Here is a 17878-nt window from a genome sequence, read left to right on the forward strand (position 1 = left end):
TCATTAAGAAAAAGTCATTTTAAAATAGAAATCCCTTAACTGTCATTTTGTTCAATCTAGTTAATTCAAGTTAAGACTATAAGAAATCTGGTCTTCAAGTTGAGGATTATTAGAATGTTTGTATTCAAAGTTTTGTTCCCCACAGCTCACCATTTAAGTTGTTTGTGGTTTAGCTAACAATGAGTCATTGACGTAAATACAGCTTTGTGATGAGATCTAGTAGCAACTTAATGTGGTTTGAAAGCTTGGCTGCAAATCTTCAAGGATTACCCTGGAGTTGGTGTATATGAACTTCCAACTCAGCATTGCCAAGAGCAACCTCAGGAACAATGAGAAATTTATTTGATATTTAAATGAATTGTTTCATCTAAGAGGGGAAGCATTTTTGGAGAACGTTTTAGATTTCCAAACATTAATTTCCCAAAAAAATTAAATGTTAATGAAATACAAAAATTTCTTTGAAGAAAGTAACATTGAGTAATAGACAACTTTTAAAATAAAAACTTGATTACTTTGTAGGTATATTGCCCAATGCGTGATTAAACAAACATAACAAACAGTTGCTAATGATCAATGACATTTTGAGTTGAATGAGCAAAGCTGATTATCTGAAACACTAATGGGTGTTGAAGCAATCAAACTGGGTGAAGGACAGCCAAACAAAAAGGTGAGTGTGTGGCAGATGTGACAGTTTAACCTTCAGATTATCAATTCTTACAACATGACAAGAGTGAGCACAGCAACAAGACACAAGGTGGCCATTCTGCATCAGCAAAGTCTCTCCCAAGCCGAAATTTTGTGACGCAAGAGCTTCAAATGTGCTGTCCAAGCAGTTCTGAAAGAAGCACTATGAAACGGGTAAGGTTGAACACCAGAAAAATGGTGGTTGGCCATGGAAACTGAGTTCAGCTGATGTGAGGCACATCAGACTGACTTCCCTCTAAATCGAAAGAAGTCCAGCACTGCTATCAGCTCTGAACTCACTGGAACCCAACTACACCCTACTACAGTCTGGAGAAGTCTTGTCAAAAATGGCCTTCGAGGAAGAGTTGCTGCCAAAAAGCCATTCCTCCAAAGTGGAAGCAAAGCCAAAAGACTTGCCTACACACAAAAACACAAGGACAGAACAGTGGTAGCAAGTGCTCTTGACTGATGAGTCAAACTTTGAAGATTTTGGCTCAAACAAGAGGTAGATTGTCCTTTAAAAGAGCTGGATGAGTGGATGGGTGTCTACAGCCAACATTGAAGAACAACAGAGGTTTCCTGCAGGTTTAGGGCTGAATTTCTGTAAACCGAGTGGGTGATCTAGTCAAAAATAATAGAATTTTCAATGCTGAGAAGTACAAATGCCCTCCATCATGCAATGCCATCTGTCCCAACTTCATTCTGCAGCTGTACAATGATCCCAAACAGATGGCCAAGGTCATAAAGAATCGTCTTCAGTGAAAAGAACAGAGTTCTGCAACATATGGTATGTCCTCCACAGAGCCCTAATCTCAAAATCATTTAGGCTGTCTGGGATTACCTAGAGAGACAGAAGCCAGTGAGACAGCCAAATTCTGCAGAAGAACTGTGGCAAGTTCTCCAAGATGCTTGGAACAACCAACCAACTGATTTTAAACTGCACAACAGTGTACCAAAGAGAATTGATGTAGTGTTAAAGGCAAAGGACAGTCACACCAGGTATTGATTTGATTTAGTTTTTTTACTGTTTGCTGCTCTTGATATTTAGAAACTTTCCATTTATTATTTTTGAAAGCAACTTTGCTTACAGATTTTTTTTACATTCGTCTAAGTCTTTTACACAATGCGGGTATTAATAATAAATTATTAATACACAGAGGAAAATACTGAGGTAGTGTTCATGGGCTTATGTCCATTCAGAAATCTGATGGCAGAGAGAAGGAAGCTGTTCCTGGCACGAGTGTGTCTTCAGGCTCCTTTACCACCACCTTGATGGTAGCAAAGAAAAGAGGGCATATCTTGGGTGATGAATGTCTTTAGTGATGGATCCCACCTTTTTGGGGCATTGCCTTTTGAAGATGCCCTTGATTCTGGGGAACTGATTGCTCTTGATGGAGCTGGATGAATTTACACCTTTCTTCATCCTTTTCCATTCCTGTGCAGTGGTCCCTCCATTCCAGATGTGATGCAATCAGTATGAATGCTCTCCACAGTGGATCGGTAGAAATTTGCATGTTCTTTGGGTGACATACCAAGTTTCCACAAGTTCCTAATGGAACATAATTGCCGTTGTGCCTTCTTTGTAATTGCATAAATATGTTAGGCCTAGGATAGACTCTTAGAGACGTTGACACCCAGGAACTTGAAACTGCTCAATCTTCATTTTCTGATTTCTCTCAGGACTGGTGTGTTCCCTCAACTTCCCCTTCCTGAAGTCCCCAATCAATCCCTTGATCTGTCAGACATTGAATGTAAGGTTGTTGTTGCGACACCCCTCAACTACCTGATCTGTCTCACTCCTGTATGCCATCTGAAATTGTTCCAATTGTTGTGTTGACAGCAAACTTGTTGATGGTGTTTGAACTGTGCCTAGCCACACCATCATGGGTGTAGAGGAAGTAGAGCAGTGGGCTGCGCACACATCCTTGAGGTGCGCTAGTGTTGATTGTCAGTGAAGAGATGTTGCCTCCGATGTTGGAACACAATGTAATGTTCGATGATTTCAGTTTTTAATTGCTCCTATTCATTGTTTGACCATTTAATATTGTATGACCTGACTTGGCTGAGTACTTCCAGCATTGTTATCAATAGTGAAACCAGAACACTGCAGCAGAACTAGATGGAAGATGAGGTGCTGTTTCTCAAACATGATGGGCCTGATTCTAAAAGTACAGATGTTTCTGCTTGCTCGTTTCCCTCCTCTCCCCCCCCCCCCCCCAGTGGAGGGCATGCTCAGCCTGACCTGCTGAGTGTGCCTTCCAGCTCTGCACTTTGCAACTCTATTCTGTCTTCTGTGTTCTCATTCTAACTGCTCCCATTTGGTCATTGACCAGGAAGAAGACATCTCTTCCTCTCAAATGCCACCTCCAGCTCTGCTGCATCTGCTCTTAGGATGAGGCTATTCATTCCAGAACTAAGGAGATCCTCTTCCTTCAAAAAAAGGGATTTCCCTTCCTCCACCCTCAACCTCATCTATTTCACGCACATTTGCCCTCACTGCATCCTCCCGCCACTCCACCAGGGGTGAGGGTTCCTTTTGTCTTTACCTACCATCCCAACAGCCTCAGCAATTAACATAATTCTCTGTGACTTGCACCATCTCCAATGGGATTCCACTGTCAAGCACACACTTCCCTCCCTCCCACCTAGCTCCACTTTCTGTTTTCCACAGGGATCACTCCCTATGCGACTCCCTTGTCGGTTCGTCCCTCCCCTCTGGTTTCCCTCCTGGCACTTACCCTTGTAAGTGGAACAAGTGCTACACCTGCCCTTACACCACCTCCCTCACTACCATTCAGGGCCCCAAAGAGTCCTTCCAGGTGAGATGACTCTTCGCCTGTGAGCCTGTTGGGATCATGTACTGTGTCTGGTGCTCCCGATGTGGCCTCCTCTAAAAGTGCAAAACCAACTGAAATTCTGATTGTTTTATCTTGCTTTGTTTTTTTTTAAAACTCCTATTTGTTTCAGCAAATGTTTTTGGCATCAGCCACAAATTGATGGGAATTATTTGTCCCTTGGAGGTCTTTGCACATAGTCAGGATCAACACATCCTGGCATTAAAGTCCATTGTTGTTAACTTAATGTCAAGTCAAGCCAAGTTTATTGTCATTTCGACCATAAGCTGCTGGTACAGAACACAGTAAAAATGAAACAACATTCCACCAGGATCCTGGTGCTACATGAAAACAACACAAAACTACACTAGACTATGTGAGACAGCACAAGGCTACACTAGACTACGTAAAACAACATAAAAACTGCACTAGACTACAGACCTGCACAGGACTACATAAAGTGCACAAAACACTGCACGGCAGTACAATAATTAATAAACAAGACAATAGGCACAGTAGAGGACAAATTACAATATAATAAATAATGTAGATGTCAGTCTAGACTCTGAGTATTGAGGAGTCTGATGGCTTGGGGGAAGAAACTATTGCACAGTCTGGTCGTGAGAGCCCGGATGCTTCGGTACCTTTTTCCAGATGGCAGGAGGGAGAAGAGTTTGTGTGAGGGGTGCGTGTGGTCCTTCACAATACTGTTAGCTTTGCGGGTGCAGTGTGTGGTGTAAATGTCTGTAGTAGCGGGAAGAGAGACCCCAATGATCTTCTCAACTGACCTCACTATCCGCTGCAGGGTCTTACGATCCGAGACGGTGCAATTCCCGAACCAGGCAGTGATGCAGCTGCTCAGGATGCTCTCAATACATCCTCTGTAGAATGTGCTGAGGATAGGGGTGGGAGATGGACTTTTCTCAGCCTTCACAGAAAGCAGAGACGCTGCTGGGCTTTCTTGGCTATGGAGCTGGTGTTGAGGGACCAGGTGAGATTCTCTGCCAGGTGAACACCAAAAAATTTGGTGCCCTTAATGATCTCAATGGAGGAGCCGTCAATGTTCAGCGGAGAGTGGTCACTCCGAGCACGTATCAGTCCGTCAGCGAAAACAGGATCTCCCAGCAGTCACCCATTTTAATCCCATTTCCCAATCTGACACATCAGTCTCTGGCCTTCTCTACTGTCATGATGAGACCACACTGAGTTTGGAGGAGCAACACCTTGTATTCCATCTGGGTAGCCTCCAACCTGATGGCATGAGCATCGATTTCTCAAACTTCCGATAATGCCTCCCCTTTCCCCATTCCCCATTCCCCATTCCCATTTACCTCTCCTTCCTTATCTCCTTGCCTGTTCATCACCTCCTTCTGGTGCTCCTCCCTCTTTTCTTTCTTCCATGGACTTTCTGTCCTCTCCCATCAGATTCCCCCTTCTCTAGCCCTGTATCTCTTTCACCAATCAACTTCCCAGCTCTTTACTTCACACCCTTTCCCTTCCTGGTTTCACCTATTATCTTGTGGTTCTTCCTCCCCTCCTCCCACCTTCTTTCTGACTCCTTATTTTTTTTTTTCTTCTTCTTGTCCTAATGAAGGGTCTCGGCCCGAAACATTGACTGTAGTCTTTTTCATAGATGCTGCCTGACCTGAGTTCCTCCAGCATTTTGTGTGTGTTGCTTTCATTTAAGGACTAAACCCACATCCTCAGCATCAAAACAAATTGTCCCTCCCCTGCTCTTTATCCTTGAGTGGTCCTACTCTCCCTAGTTAACCTTGCTACTCTGCCTAGTTGATCTTGATGTACAGTAAATTTAGAATGCCTTGGGATTCTTTTGAACTCTACTTGCCAAGAACTTTTAATGGCCCTTCCTGGCTTTCCTAATTCCCTTCTTGAGTTCTTTTCTGGCTTCCTTATAATCCTCAAGTGCTCTGTTTGATTCTGTCTTCCTAAGCTTTATATACTTTTCCTTTTTCTCCTAGACTGTTCATCGGCTCTCTTGACATCCAAGATTCTCTTATCTTGCGATCCTGTCCTTTCCCTGCCCTGCTTCAATTTGATACACTCCTGTAAGATCCATACTTGACCTTATTTCTGTAGCTATATTAAAGCTTGGGGTGTTGTGGTCACTGTTCCCTAACTGCTCGCCCACTAAGGTCAGTCATCTGGCCAGGCTCATTATCCAACACTAGATCCAGTGCAACCCCTCTTCTTGTTGGACTATCTACACCAGGGGTCAGCAACCTTTTTGCCTCTGTGGGCTGGATCGCCTATTAATGAGTGGACAGTGGGCCAGATAAATGCCCAAAAAACACTTGAAATTTGGGAATTATCCATCTAAATGCATCTAGTTATGTTTTGCCTCAAATTAATGAATAGAGCATGCTAGAAAATCATTTGTGCTTAAGGTTGCCTACCCCTGATCTACACATTGATTTGAGAAAACCTCCTGGATGCTCCAAACAAATTTTGCCCATCTGAACCTCTTGCACTTAAAATGTTCCAGTTTATATTGGGATGGCTATTTTTTTTGGGGGGGGGGTCTGTAGTGAAATCTCATCAGAGTGATTACACCCTTTTTTTTAAAGTTCTACCTATGTAAATTCAGTGGATGAGCCCTCCATTATGTCCCCTCTGAATGCAGCTGTGATATTGTCTCTGATTAGTAGTACAACTCCCCTGCCTCTTTTCCCCTCTGTCTTCTTTGAAGCATCAAAATCCTGGGACATTAAGCACCCATTCCTGTCTTTCTCTCAATCAAATCTCTGTAATGGCCACAGCATAGTTCCATGTACTGATCCATGCTCTAAGTTCATCAACTTTACCTACAATGCTCCTTGCATTAAAATATACACATTTCAAGCTATCTGTCCCATCATAATGTATTAATTTGTCTTGCCTGCTTTACTGGTCTTGACATTTACCTTCCCCTCCATCCATCTGCTCTCTGACCTGGTGCCCTGGTTCCCATCCCCTCCCAAACTAGTTGAAAGCTAGTTTGAAAGAGCTAAGTGAGGTCTCTGTGAATGTACAGCCAATTTTATTTACTCAGCCAGGATTTTAACAAGGAGCTTAAATCTTCCTGGTTTAAGATTCACCAGGAGGAAATGAAAAGACTTTTTGATATAACATTGAAACCTCTTTGAAATGTTCTCCTGGAAATGTGCTGCTCTTGTACGCAAAATCAATAATAAAATTGGCTAGTGGTTTGTAAGTAAAAGCAAGAAGTCAATGAAACAGCTGGTTCTTCCTTTCTTCTCTTTCCCCTCTCAACTGCATCCCCTACCCCTTGAGTTACTTACTTTGTTATTGAGTTGCAGAGTGTAAATGCAAAGACAAAAATAACCAGTTTAGAGTGGCTATTTCCTCTTCCACCCTCATCAAATAATCACATTAAGGTACTTTAATTTGGTCACTATTGTATCCTACCTAGGATCCAGGTTTGTTTTTTTTAAAAATTTTGCTCCCCTCATTAAGATTGACCACTTGGTTTGTAGGGGAGTTAGGCCATTGGCTGAGGGTTGATAGTACATGGCCATGTAAACTTGAGTGTGGCAGCATAGGAGCAGAATGGATTGGTTCCTTAATTCCAGCTGCAGGTTCAGATAAAGAGGCAAAAAACCTCTTGATCTTTTCATTTGGTCAACATCAGCACAAAAACTCATAGGAACATAAGGCCTAGAAGGTTGTGTGAAATGTCAGGTACTCTTAAATATGTTCTTAAATTCTACATTTTCCAATTGATTTATTGGAGAACTGGATGAGATCACTTTTATTACCTAATTTTGTGATTATTATGAATTTTCATTGTCAAGTTGCCACTGCGATTTTGAGACCTCAGTCCTGTCTGTCTTTGTACAAATAGATTTGATTTCAAACTGTAAGCTCCTGTGGTTTATTTGGCTCTTTTTTTGGGGGGGGGGCACTGTAAATGCAGATTATAATTTCAAAGGAAGTTTATGCACATATCTGGACAACTCTGGGTTCAAGATCATGAAGATTTTATTAATGCAGCAACTTAAGTTCCAAAAACCCATAACAATAATGACTTGTAGCAACACACACAAAATGCTGGAGGAGCTCGGCAAGTCAGGCCGAAACTATCGAGAGAAATAAACAGTTGTTGTTTCAGGACAAGCCCCTTCATCAGGACTGGAAAGGAAAGGAAAGAGGCTTTTCAGTCCTGATGAAGGATCTCGGCCTAAATGTCAACTGTTGATTCCCTTCCAAAGGTGTTGCCTGACCAGTGGGGTTCCTTCAGCATTTGTGTGTTCTTGAAGATTTCTAGCATCTGCAGAATTTTGTCTTTTAATGCCTTGTAACTTATTGCAGTTACTGGTTATGTAGGGGTGGTAGGCAAGTTGCATATGTTCCAGTTCCCAGAAGTACTTGGTTTGGCAATCATTTCAGTTATTTTGGTAGCGACATTTTTTTTTCCTAGCTCAAAATGGTTCTATTTGCATATGACATCATCAAAATGGACTGTAACTAGTATGCAATGCTATGTCATGCTCAGTTGTCATTGCAGTAGTCATTGATCCAATTTAAAGACGAAAGGAGCTGCCATCCTACTCTGGTATAGTTAGGGCTGCAGAAGTTCAAAGAGCTACTATGTGCTTGATTGAGAACTGACCTTCATTTCTGGATTTCAGAGCTTTGCAGCACAGAAACAGGCCTTTTGGCCCATCTAGTTCATGCCGAACTATTATCCTGCCTAGTTATATCGACCTGGACCATAGCCCTCATACCTTTTCCATCCATGTACTTACATAAACTACTCTTGAAAGTTGAAATCAAACCCGTGTCCACCATTTTTGCTGGCAGCTCATTCCACACTCTTAAGACAGCCTCAGTGAAGAAGTTCCCCCTCATGTTCTCTTTAAACATTTCACCTTTCACCCTTAACCTATAATCTCTTGTTCTCATCTCAACCAACCACATTGGAAACAACCTGCTTATATTTACCCAATCTATTCTCATAATTTTATATACCCCTATCAAATCTCCCCTCAGTTTCCTACACTACAGGGGAAGAAGAAGTCCTAAACTATTTAATCTTCCCCTATATCTCAGGTCCTCAAGTCCCAGCAACATCCTTGTACCTTTTCTCTGTACTTGTTCAATCTTATTTATATCTATCCTATAGGAAGGTAACAGAACTGCATGCAATACTCCAAATTTGGTCTCACCATCATATTGTAAAACTTCAACACAGCATCCCAACTCCTGTACTCAGTACTTGGATTTATGAAGGGGAATGTGCTAAAACCTCTCTTTACAACCCTATCTACCGACGGCACCACTTTCAAGGACTTGTGGATCTGTATTTTCAGGCCCCACTGTCCTTCTGCCCTCCTCGGTGCCTAACGTTCAATGTAAGTTCCCAAAGTGCAACACTTACCTGAATTAAATTCCATCTGCCATTTTTCAGTCCACATAGGCCCTTATTATACTTAACCTTCACAGGACTGGCGGCCTTTCTCTTGTATCGCTAATCACTGTCATTTGTATTTCATTTTCATTGCCTTATAATATCACAGGAATCCAACAGTCCATTGCAGTGCAGTTTTTTTGACTCCACCAGTCAATGGATCCTTGTGACTGAAACTTGCTGTTGGCATGAAGTTAAAGATGCCTTTGAAGCATTCTTAACAATACTACATTGGGAATTCTCTGGCTTTGTGTACTCATGTAGCTGAAATTGGGCATGAATCTGTCTTTGTCTTTGAAAATGCTTCTGAGGCAAGTAAATTTTTCTTTTTCTAACATTGTCTTTCCTTTTTAGGAAATGGATGTCCTAGTTGTACCTTGCCATGAAGCCCAGGCAGAACGGGGCACATTAGATGATTATTTGAGACACTCCATGCCAATTCTTGTCTACGCTATCAGTGAGGACCGTTTGACAGACAATGAAGAGAGGGAGCTGGAGGACTTGAAGAAGAAACATGCCCTACCTATTTTCTTCATCAAAGTACCAAAACAATTGACAGGTCACCACCCAGAATCTCACTCAGGACCAGACAAGGATTACCTATTGAAAAGTTCAAAAACTGAAAAAGAAAAGAGCTTGCTTTATCGTCAGCTCACAAAGTTGGAGTACTTAAGTCCCACAGGATGTGGAATATCTCTCACCAACAAAGTCCCAAGTGTGTTGGTAGAACACTTTGAGAAGTTAAAGCAACTTGGAGCCTTTGCAAAGCAGGTGGTGCAGATGTATCTGGTTGATGCAGCAACTGTGCTGAATGGCGTCCACTGCCGCTGCCTTGATATCTTCATCAACCAGGCCTTCGATATGCAGAGGGACTTACAGATTACTCCCAAGCGATTGGAATACACCAGGGACAAGGAAAATGAGTTGTACCAGTCTCTGATGAGCATTGCAAATAGGAAACAGGAGGAAATGAGAGATATGATTGTTGAGACGCTGAGCAGCATGAAGGAGGAGCTTTTGGAAGAAGCAGCAAACTTGGAATTCAAAGGTGAGTTTAGCCTGTCAGTTTTTATTTGGAATGAATATTTATTTGAGTCCATTTATTTTGCTTTGTGCTCACATATTAAATGCTGATCTGGGTTTCTGATTGGTAATTGTGATCTATTAGATGACACTGGAGACTGCACAGTGTCGGGTTTGGTGCACAAGTTTGTAATGCTGCCACTTCTCCTGTACATAACTGATTTCTGTATTTGACACACTCTTACAAGTGGAGAGCACGCTCTATTCCTCAAGCATTGTATGAAGCTATTTGCTTTTAAAGTTTTTAAATTTTCCATGCTTTCTTCCCCAGTTTAAAACCACTCATATCTAGTTTGTGGGAATGAATTGATTAACAATTTATTTAAAGAATTGTTTTATTTTATACATGGCCAGTTGATATAGAAAACAATTCGATTCAATTGATCTATGATTTCGAAGTAACTAAATTGGGAAGTGGGTTGATTTATATTTCAGTTTTTTAAAAGAAACACTAAATTTGTAATTAGCCATTGTCACCTTCATGATCTTGTTTGCTTCCTTTAACTTGGAGTAGTAATGTGTTCTGTATTTTAACATAGCATCCTATTGGGATTTGCTGTATACATCGTATCAAGCTGTTGCATATCACATTTTGTATAGAGCAAATCCCAATAGGATGCTATGTTAAAATACAGAATAAGAATTGGTGTTTAAATTGGAAAGGAGAAACTTGCCATGTGTGGAGAAGTAAGTTGCTTGTAACAAAGGCAATGATTTGGATACTTATTTGAATTCGCTAAGGCCTGATAGACGAAATGATTCAGAACTCTTCAAGTTAGTACATGAAAAATTATTTTTAAAATGGGGGGTATGGGCAAATCAGGGATCAGGTCACAATTTAAGTTCAGGTTTCTTTCAAGCCCAGTTTAAAAACAAACCATCCATCCATCCCACTGTGCCCTTTGTCATTTTCAACAGCGTGGGAGTTTAATTTTTCTTCCCAATACCTGGAGGCTGTTGGATTTTGCAAGCATTTTCCTCATTTCTGTTTGCAATTACTTTATCTGTTGCAGGTGATTTCATACAGAAGCTGTTGGTGTTGAAAGCTTGGCACATTTGTGCTGAATACAACCCACAGTGAACCCACAATCTGTGGTTGTGTCTGTGTTGGTTTGCTGTGTTTTATGAGAGTAATTGCATTTAATATGTTTATTCAAGGAAATCTCAGTCTCCACCATCCAAGCACCTCACTCCTCCCAAGATTGTAAATCATTATTATGCAGTGGTAGGAAGTGACAACAGGGGAATGAGCACCCTCTGGTGGTAACACAAACATGAGACTCTACAGATGCTGGAAATCCAAGCAACACACACAGTGCTGGAAGAACTCAGCAGGTCAGGCAGCATCAATGGAAAAGGGTAAACAGTCGACATTTCTCAGCCTGAAACGTCGACTATTTACTCTTTTCCATAGATGCTGCCTGGTCTCCTGAGTTCTTCCAGTATTTTGTGTGTCCTTTTCATCAGCTTGGTTTGACACAACTGCTGCATGATGGAGGGAGACTGATCAGAGAACTTAATAAGACTGGATTGTAGCTTCAAAAACAAACAGGGTTCAGGGGAATTGAGGAAGGGATCTTTAAGTTAATCTGGGCAATATGATTGGTGTAAGAGTTGGGTTTCATCAGTTCCAGTTAAGCAGCAATCTATATGTGGTTTCACTGAGACTCTAGGAATTGCTACACTAGAGAGAAGCATAACAACTAGAGATTATATTCCTCTGGTTTCTTATTTGAGCTAAATTGTGTCTGCAGTTCCCTTGGCTCTTGTACTGATGTGTAGAGCCAAATTTTGCAAGTCTGTTAAATTTAGAAACTCCACAAAGAGCATTAAATATTGTCCAAACTAATGATTAGTGATTTAAGGGTAAAGTCCTCAAATGGCAACTTTTAGATCTATGTCAAAGTGTAAATTGGTTCAGTCACCCAAAAGAGAGGTCAGTAGTACAGTGAAGTTCGAGTATATGTATACAACCAAATGAAACAACATTTCATTGGATCACAGTGAGTCTTGATTTTTCAAGCTTGTTGACTCTGGCCTGCATGCATGTACTGGGCCCTTATTCCCACCTTGTTCATGATGTTAGAATTGACCTACCAATTGGTGGAATGTATGCCTCTTGTGTCTAAAGTTGTACAAATTTATCTGATCTATGAGTCCTGAATGAACTGCTTTTGGTGCCCTATGGGAGTGGTTCCCAACCTCCGGGCCACAGACCGATACATTGCCGCAAAGCATGCAGGGGTGCAGTAATAGCCAGAACACACCCAGCGTATCTTTAAGAAAAAAGCCAAAATAAGCAAGCTAATTAATTAGGTGCTACCCAGCATGTTAAATGTCAGCCCAGATCAGAGGCGATTGCCGATTGCGGCACCTAATTAATTAGTTTGTTTATTTCGGCTTTTTTCTTAAAGACTTGCTGGGTGCGTTCCGGCCACCGCTGCATTCTTCGCGGCAATGTATCAGTCCGCGGCCCAGTGGTTGGGAACTGCCCTATGGATCAACCTCTATTTAATTCTCTGGGTCAATTAAGGAAGTGGGCATCAGTTGCCACTGGTTGGCAGGACAAATGTAGGAAATGAGCTAAAGGATTGGAATAATCATCTGTAGAAGTTCTTGAGTGGATTTGAAATACCAATCTCTTCAAACTCCTAATGAAGTATAGTCATTGCCTTGCCACCTTTACAGCTGTATCGATATGTTGGGACCAGGTTAGATCCTCAGAGATCTTGACACCCAGGCACTTGAAACTGCTCACTCTCTCCATTTCTGATTTCTCTGAGGATTGGTATGTGTTCCTTTGTCTTACCCTTCCTGAAGACCACAATTTTCCTCCTAAATGCTGATTCCTCACCACCTTTGATTTGGCCAACAGCAAATTGAAATATGGCATTGAGACTGTTTAGCTTTGCAGTCTTAAGTATAAAGCAAATAGAGCAGAGCCCAAGCACACAGCCATGTTGTGCACCTGTGCTGATGAAGATTGTGCAGGAGATGCTGCCAATCTGAAATGACTGGGTAAACCAAGTAAGGCTATCGAGGATCTAATTGCTCAAAGAGGTATTCAGATTTTTATTGGCATTGAGTACTTTTTGAAAGGGAGAGCAGAACAGTATTCCACCCGAAGTAAAGCAATGAGCTAATCATTTCCTTAATTCAGAACATGTCAGAAAATATCAAGTTGACAATAGAAATGCTGAATTTCTAAAGTAGTCATGCACTGAAAAATAACTTGCTGTGTTCTACTTTGATCCATGCAACATTTCTACTTGGTTCAGTAGGAGACGGGAGTTTTCCCTCTTACAGGTGATTAATGGCCATGAACATGGTGCATCCTCATTCAGTACTTGCTGTTCTTGAGCTAGGAGTAAAGTTTCCTTAGTTCAGTTTCCTCCTGAAAAAGCAAAAACTTATTTAGTTGTTGAAGGATTTTCGTGTTTGAACATCTTTTCTAGACTCTTTTATATGATGCAAGATGGAGCTTCAACATGGTGCTTTATTTCAGAATTGACCCCATTCTTAATTAAATTAACCATGTTGCCAATACTGTACATTGTAGTTGGAAATTCTGAACTTTATTCAACAAAGATGATTTGAATGCATGTTAGTCTATTTTGTTTCTCTCTGTCAACTTTGTCCCCACTGTTTTCTCCCATACTTCCCTCTTTCCTAGTCCTCCTGATAGCCTGCCACTTCAGTAGTTTCAAGAATGTAATGTTGGTTGTGTTCACTTTGTGTATTCCCTGCTTGATCAATGCTGGAAGATGCCATGATAACTGCTGTTTCTGATCCAATTGTGATATCAAAGCACAGGGGCTCTCCTTGATTCTAACATTTATTTATTTCTAAGTTGTTAGTAATGATTTGTACAGTATATTAAGCTTGGAAACTAAATTATCTGTTTCTGCATCACATTGTTAACTATGTTCTGTACACTTCACAGCCAAGGGTAAATTGTGAAAGCTGCTGCTAGAATGAATCTAACTTGCCAGAAGCCAACAGGAATAGCATGTTGCAATGGTGGTGGGGTGGGGAAAAGCCAAAAAAAAGCAACTAGTGGTACAGCAGTCAGCACAAAGAGGAAATACTTTGAACAGTAGCTCATTAAGTGGACAGATTACATGCAACCTGGAGAAATTGGATCTGCAGGATGAGCAGCGCACATCAAAGTTGCTGGTGAACGCAGCAGGCCAGGCAGCATCTCGAGGAAGAGGTGCAGTCGACGTTTCAGGCTGAGACCCTTCGTCAGGACCCTTCTGCAGGATGAGTTTGGGGAGCAGTAGCACCACCTAGTGTTAGAAAGCACAGAATGCATTGACAGTTAAAAGTTCTAGTGTGCTCAGAAAAGATAATGAACAGATTATGATATAAATAAGGGTTATAAATAGCAAGTTCTTAACTCTAACCCTACCTTCTCTCTTCTTCCCCCCCCCCCCCCTTACAAATACTGGGAACTGGGATCAACAGGATTTTCAGGGTGGTAGTTGGATTGTAAAATGGTATTCGGTCATTTATTGATACTATCTAAATACCCAGAACTAGTAATGGTGTCACTTTATAAAAATCAATGGAGCAGGCAGTGTACCACTATAAGTGTATTCTGCTAATACTTGTTTAAAAATTCCTTTCACTAATTAAATGACCTTGCCTGGTGTCTCAATGTTGGGTGTGTCTGCATCAATGCCACCCCCTCCCCAGCACTCCTTCTCTGCTACTTGTGCAACACCCTTCCCGTTGTGCTCCACCCTCGCCATTCCCAACATCCTTTGTTCCCACCAGATTTACAAACTCAGTCTCGACTCCATGTTCACAAATACAGTACTGTGCAAAAGTCTTAGGTGCATATATATAGATAATATGCCTAAGATTTTTGCACAGTACTGTACTATATATCTTCCAATTTCAATCCTGAATACAAGTAACCAACCACAAACTTCGGTACTGAAGGTATTCAAACCATTAAAATTTCTCATTTCAGTTCTGAATAAGTGACCCCAGCCTGGCTATATGAAGTACTATTAATTAACTTCAATGTTATTATGTAGCAGTTTGAGTTGAGGTGCATTAATTATATAGGAGAATAATCTTTGGTAGGAGTAGTTTAGTCACACTTAAACCAACTTAATAAGTTGGGCTCTTAATTTAGTATGTTAGCTTTAATTGATATTAAAATTTGCATTTAATTTGTAAAGTGGAACAGAATTCAGGGACTGGCTAGCCTATTCTTGATTCTGAGAGACTTCCAGTGATGGTCCTACAGCCTGAAATATTTTTACCCCATACTGATTTGATCCAAATTTGGCAATCTCACTAGATCCAGAGTTGCGTGTATCCTGGTTATACTTCACTACATAAGACTTCAAGATTTCATTGCGATATATTGTGTATTTTTATCTTCAAGTACCTTGATTACTTTATTTGAAGGTGGCTTTTGGCACACTGTCCTTCATCAGTCAGGGCATTTGAGTATGGAAGTTGGATTCAATACTGAGTGTCTTGCTTGTTGTACAAATCATTGATGAAACTGGATTTGGAATATTGTATTCAGTTTTGGTCACCATCAAATGGGAAATATGCCATTAAGTTGGAATTTGAGCGAATTTATAAGAATACTGCTGGGACTTGAGGGACTGAGCTGCGGACACATGTTGAACAGCTTGGGACTATTTTCATTGGACCACAGGAAATTGTGGGGTGATCTGATAGAATGTATAAAATTACAAGTGGCATAGATAGTGAATGTGCATAGTGGTTTTTTTTACAGCATCAAGAATTAGAGCAGGAGTTCCCAATCTTTTTTTTGCCATGGGCCCTTACCTTTAACTGAGGGGTCCGTGGATCCCAGTGTGAAAACCCTGAACTTGAGGCTGTAGGTTTAAGGTGAGAGGGAAGAGACTTAAAGACTTCAGCCAGAGAGTGATCAGTACATAGAATGAGCTACTGGAGGAAGTGGTTGAGGTAGGTACGTTAACAACATTTAAAAGACCTGGACAGAGACACAGATAGGAAAGGCTTTAGAGGGATGTGAGCCAAGTGCAAGCAAATGGGAATCTTGAACGGCATAGACCAGCTGGGCCTAAAGATGTATTTCTGTGATGTATGACTCTTGCCCACATTTATAGAATTTTGCCACTCTGCCTTACTTCCATTTTAATTGAAGTGTAATTTAACTGTGACAATTTTGCCTTGGTTAAATGTAGGTTTCCTAACCTTTTTTGGTTTTGTAATGCTATTCTTAAAATGAACTGAAGTATTTTACTACAGTATTTATGTAATTTGAATTTTTGGAATGCTTTTAACATATTAAGCTTGTTTTCTCATTTTCTTTTGTTCCCCCCTCATTCCCCACCCTCAACCACAGACATAATCATCTCTGAGAATGGTGAGACTGTTGGCAATAAGGATATTAAATGCTGCATCAAACAGATTCAGGAGTTGATTATTACTCGGTTAAATCAGGCGGTTGCCAATAAGCTGATCAGCTCTGTTGACTACCTTCGAGAGAGTTTTGTTGGGACCCTCGAGCGGTGCCTGAAGAGCCTGGAGAAATCCAGCCAGGATTCTGCAGTGAACAATGTTGCCAGCAATCATCTGAAGCAGGTGTGTCAAAAGTGGGTAATAGATGACAAAAGCTCTTGGGCATGCAAGTATTTTCAGCACTGTGCAGCAGTTATTGTGAAACTTCATTAGTGGCTTCATGTATTTTTTTGCTTTAGATGGTATTTTCTAGCCAGTATCGTAACTAAATCTGTGTACTGACTTGAGGGGAGAGGAGGAAATGTTGCACAGATATCAGTAATCCGAAATACAGCACCTTGAAGGCTGGTGGAGGCATTTTCATTTCAAGGAAAAAAAAGTTGTAGTGTTTATTCATAGAGCAATGCAGAAAAAAAATGACATAAGCTGGCTAGGTATATCCAAGAGCAGAAATAAGATGAATCCCCTTCTCTCCTATTCTATTTCTTTTATTATTGTCTTTGCACTTTTACTTGTGTACCACCTCTCGTAACTGTGGCTGAAAGAACATTTGTGCTACTTTATTAGGCAATCGGTAATAAAGTAATCTGCTCTGACTATTATAAAGAATCTTGTTGGCTTAGGTTTTCTCACAAGTCAAAACAATGATGGTGCTATTGTCTGTTTTGCTTGTTGTGCAACAGAACTGAAATAAGACAGACTTATTCTGTCCTCCATCTCAAGTTTCTAATCTGAAAGTTAATTTTTGAAGTCATCTAAGTAATTCAATCCTGTTGATAGTTAGCTGCCAGTGAGCCAACAGTATAAAGATAACAAACACACAGAAAATGCTGGAGGAAATGTTATGTCCGAACAACTAGCTCCACAAAATGTAAACTTCATGTGCTCAATATAATACCAAATAAAAGAAGTTTGAATATAGGGTAGGGGACGTAGCTGGTGGAGGATTTTGCTATTTGACATGGTATTTGTCTCCTGTGATCTGTATGGAAACCGCACACGAGCTACAGACACAATGAGATTTGTATAGATAACAAGTATTGTTAATCTAATGGTGGAATAATCTGTATCTGTGGTGCAAATTCTATGCAATATGTTGTCATAATCTTGGCATTGTCCCCGGTTTGTTAATTTTCTCTGTTTGAAAAATCTTCGTGTCAGTTGTCTTTGTTATAACGCTTGAATGGCATTTTGGTCTTTTTCCTGTACTGTGATGATGTGAATGGGAGGAAGTCTGCTGTAGTGTGAGATTATAATTAATCCTTTTTAAAGTATGGGAATTTAAATTAGGGATGCTTGCCCATGGTAATTCAAGTCCTGGGATATAATAATCCCAGTGAGAATTTTGAAGATTGCCACATTGAGCAAACTG

General features: G+C 40.8%; 1 protein-coding gene across 2 annotated transcripts in view; it reads left to right on the plus strand.

Moving 5' to 3' along the window:
• The window catches only part of dstyk (dual serine/threonine and tyrosine protein kinase), an 81867-nt gene that overhangs the window by 43442 nt on the left and 20547 nt on the right, over window positions 1–17878 (plus strand). For both annotated transcript variants that reach the window (XM_072278764.1, XM_072278766.1), the window contains exons 3-4: window positions 9301–9994; window positions 16391–16629. In XM_072278764.1, the coding sequence (XP_072134865.1) occupies window positions 9301–9994; window positions 16391–16629 (933 nt within the window). The remainder of the gene's footprint in view (window positions 1–9300; window positions 9995–16390; window positions 16630–17878) is intronic.

This window comes from Mobula birostris, chromosome 14 (genome assembly GCF_030028105.1).
Source record: "Mobula birostris isolate sMobBir1 chromosome 14, sMobBir1.hap1, whole genome shotgun sequence".
Taxonomy (NCBI): domain Eukaryota; kingdom Metazoa; phylum Chordata; class Chondrichthyes; order Myliobatiformes; family Myliobatidae; genus Mobula; species Mobula birostris.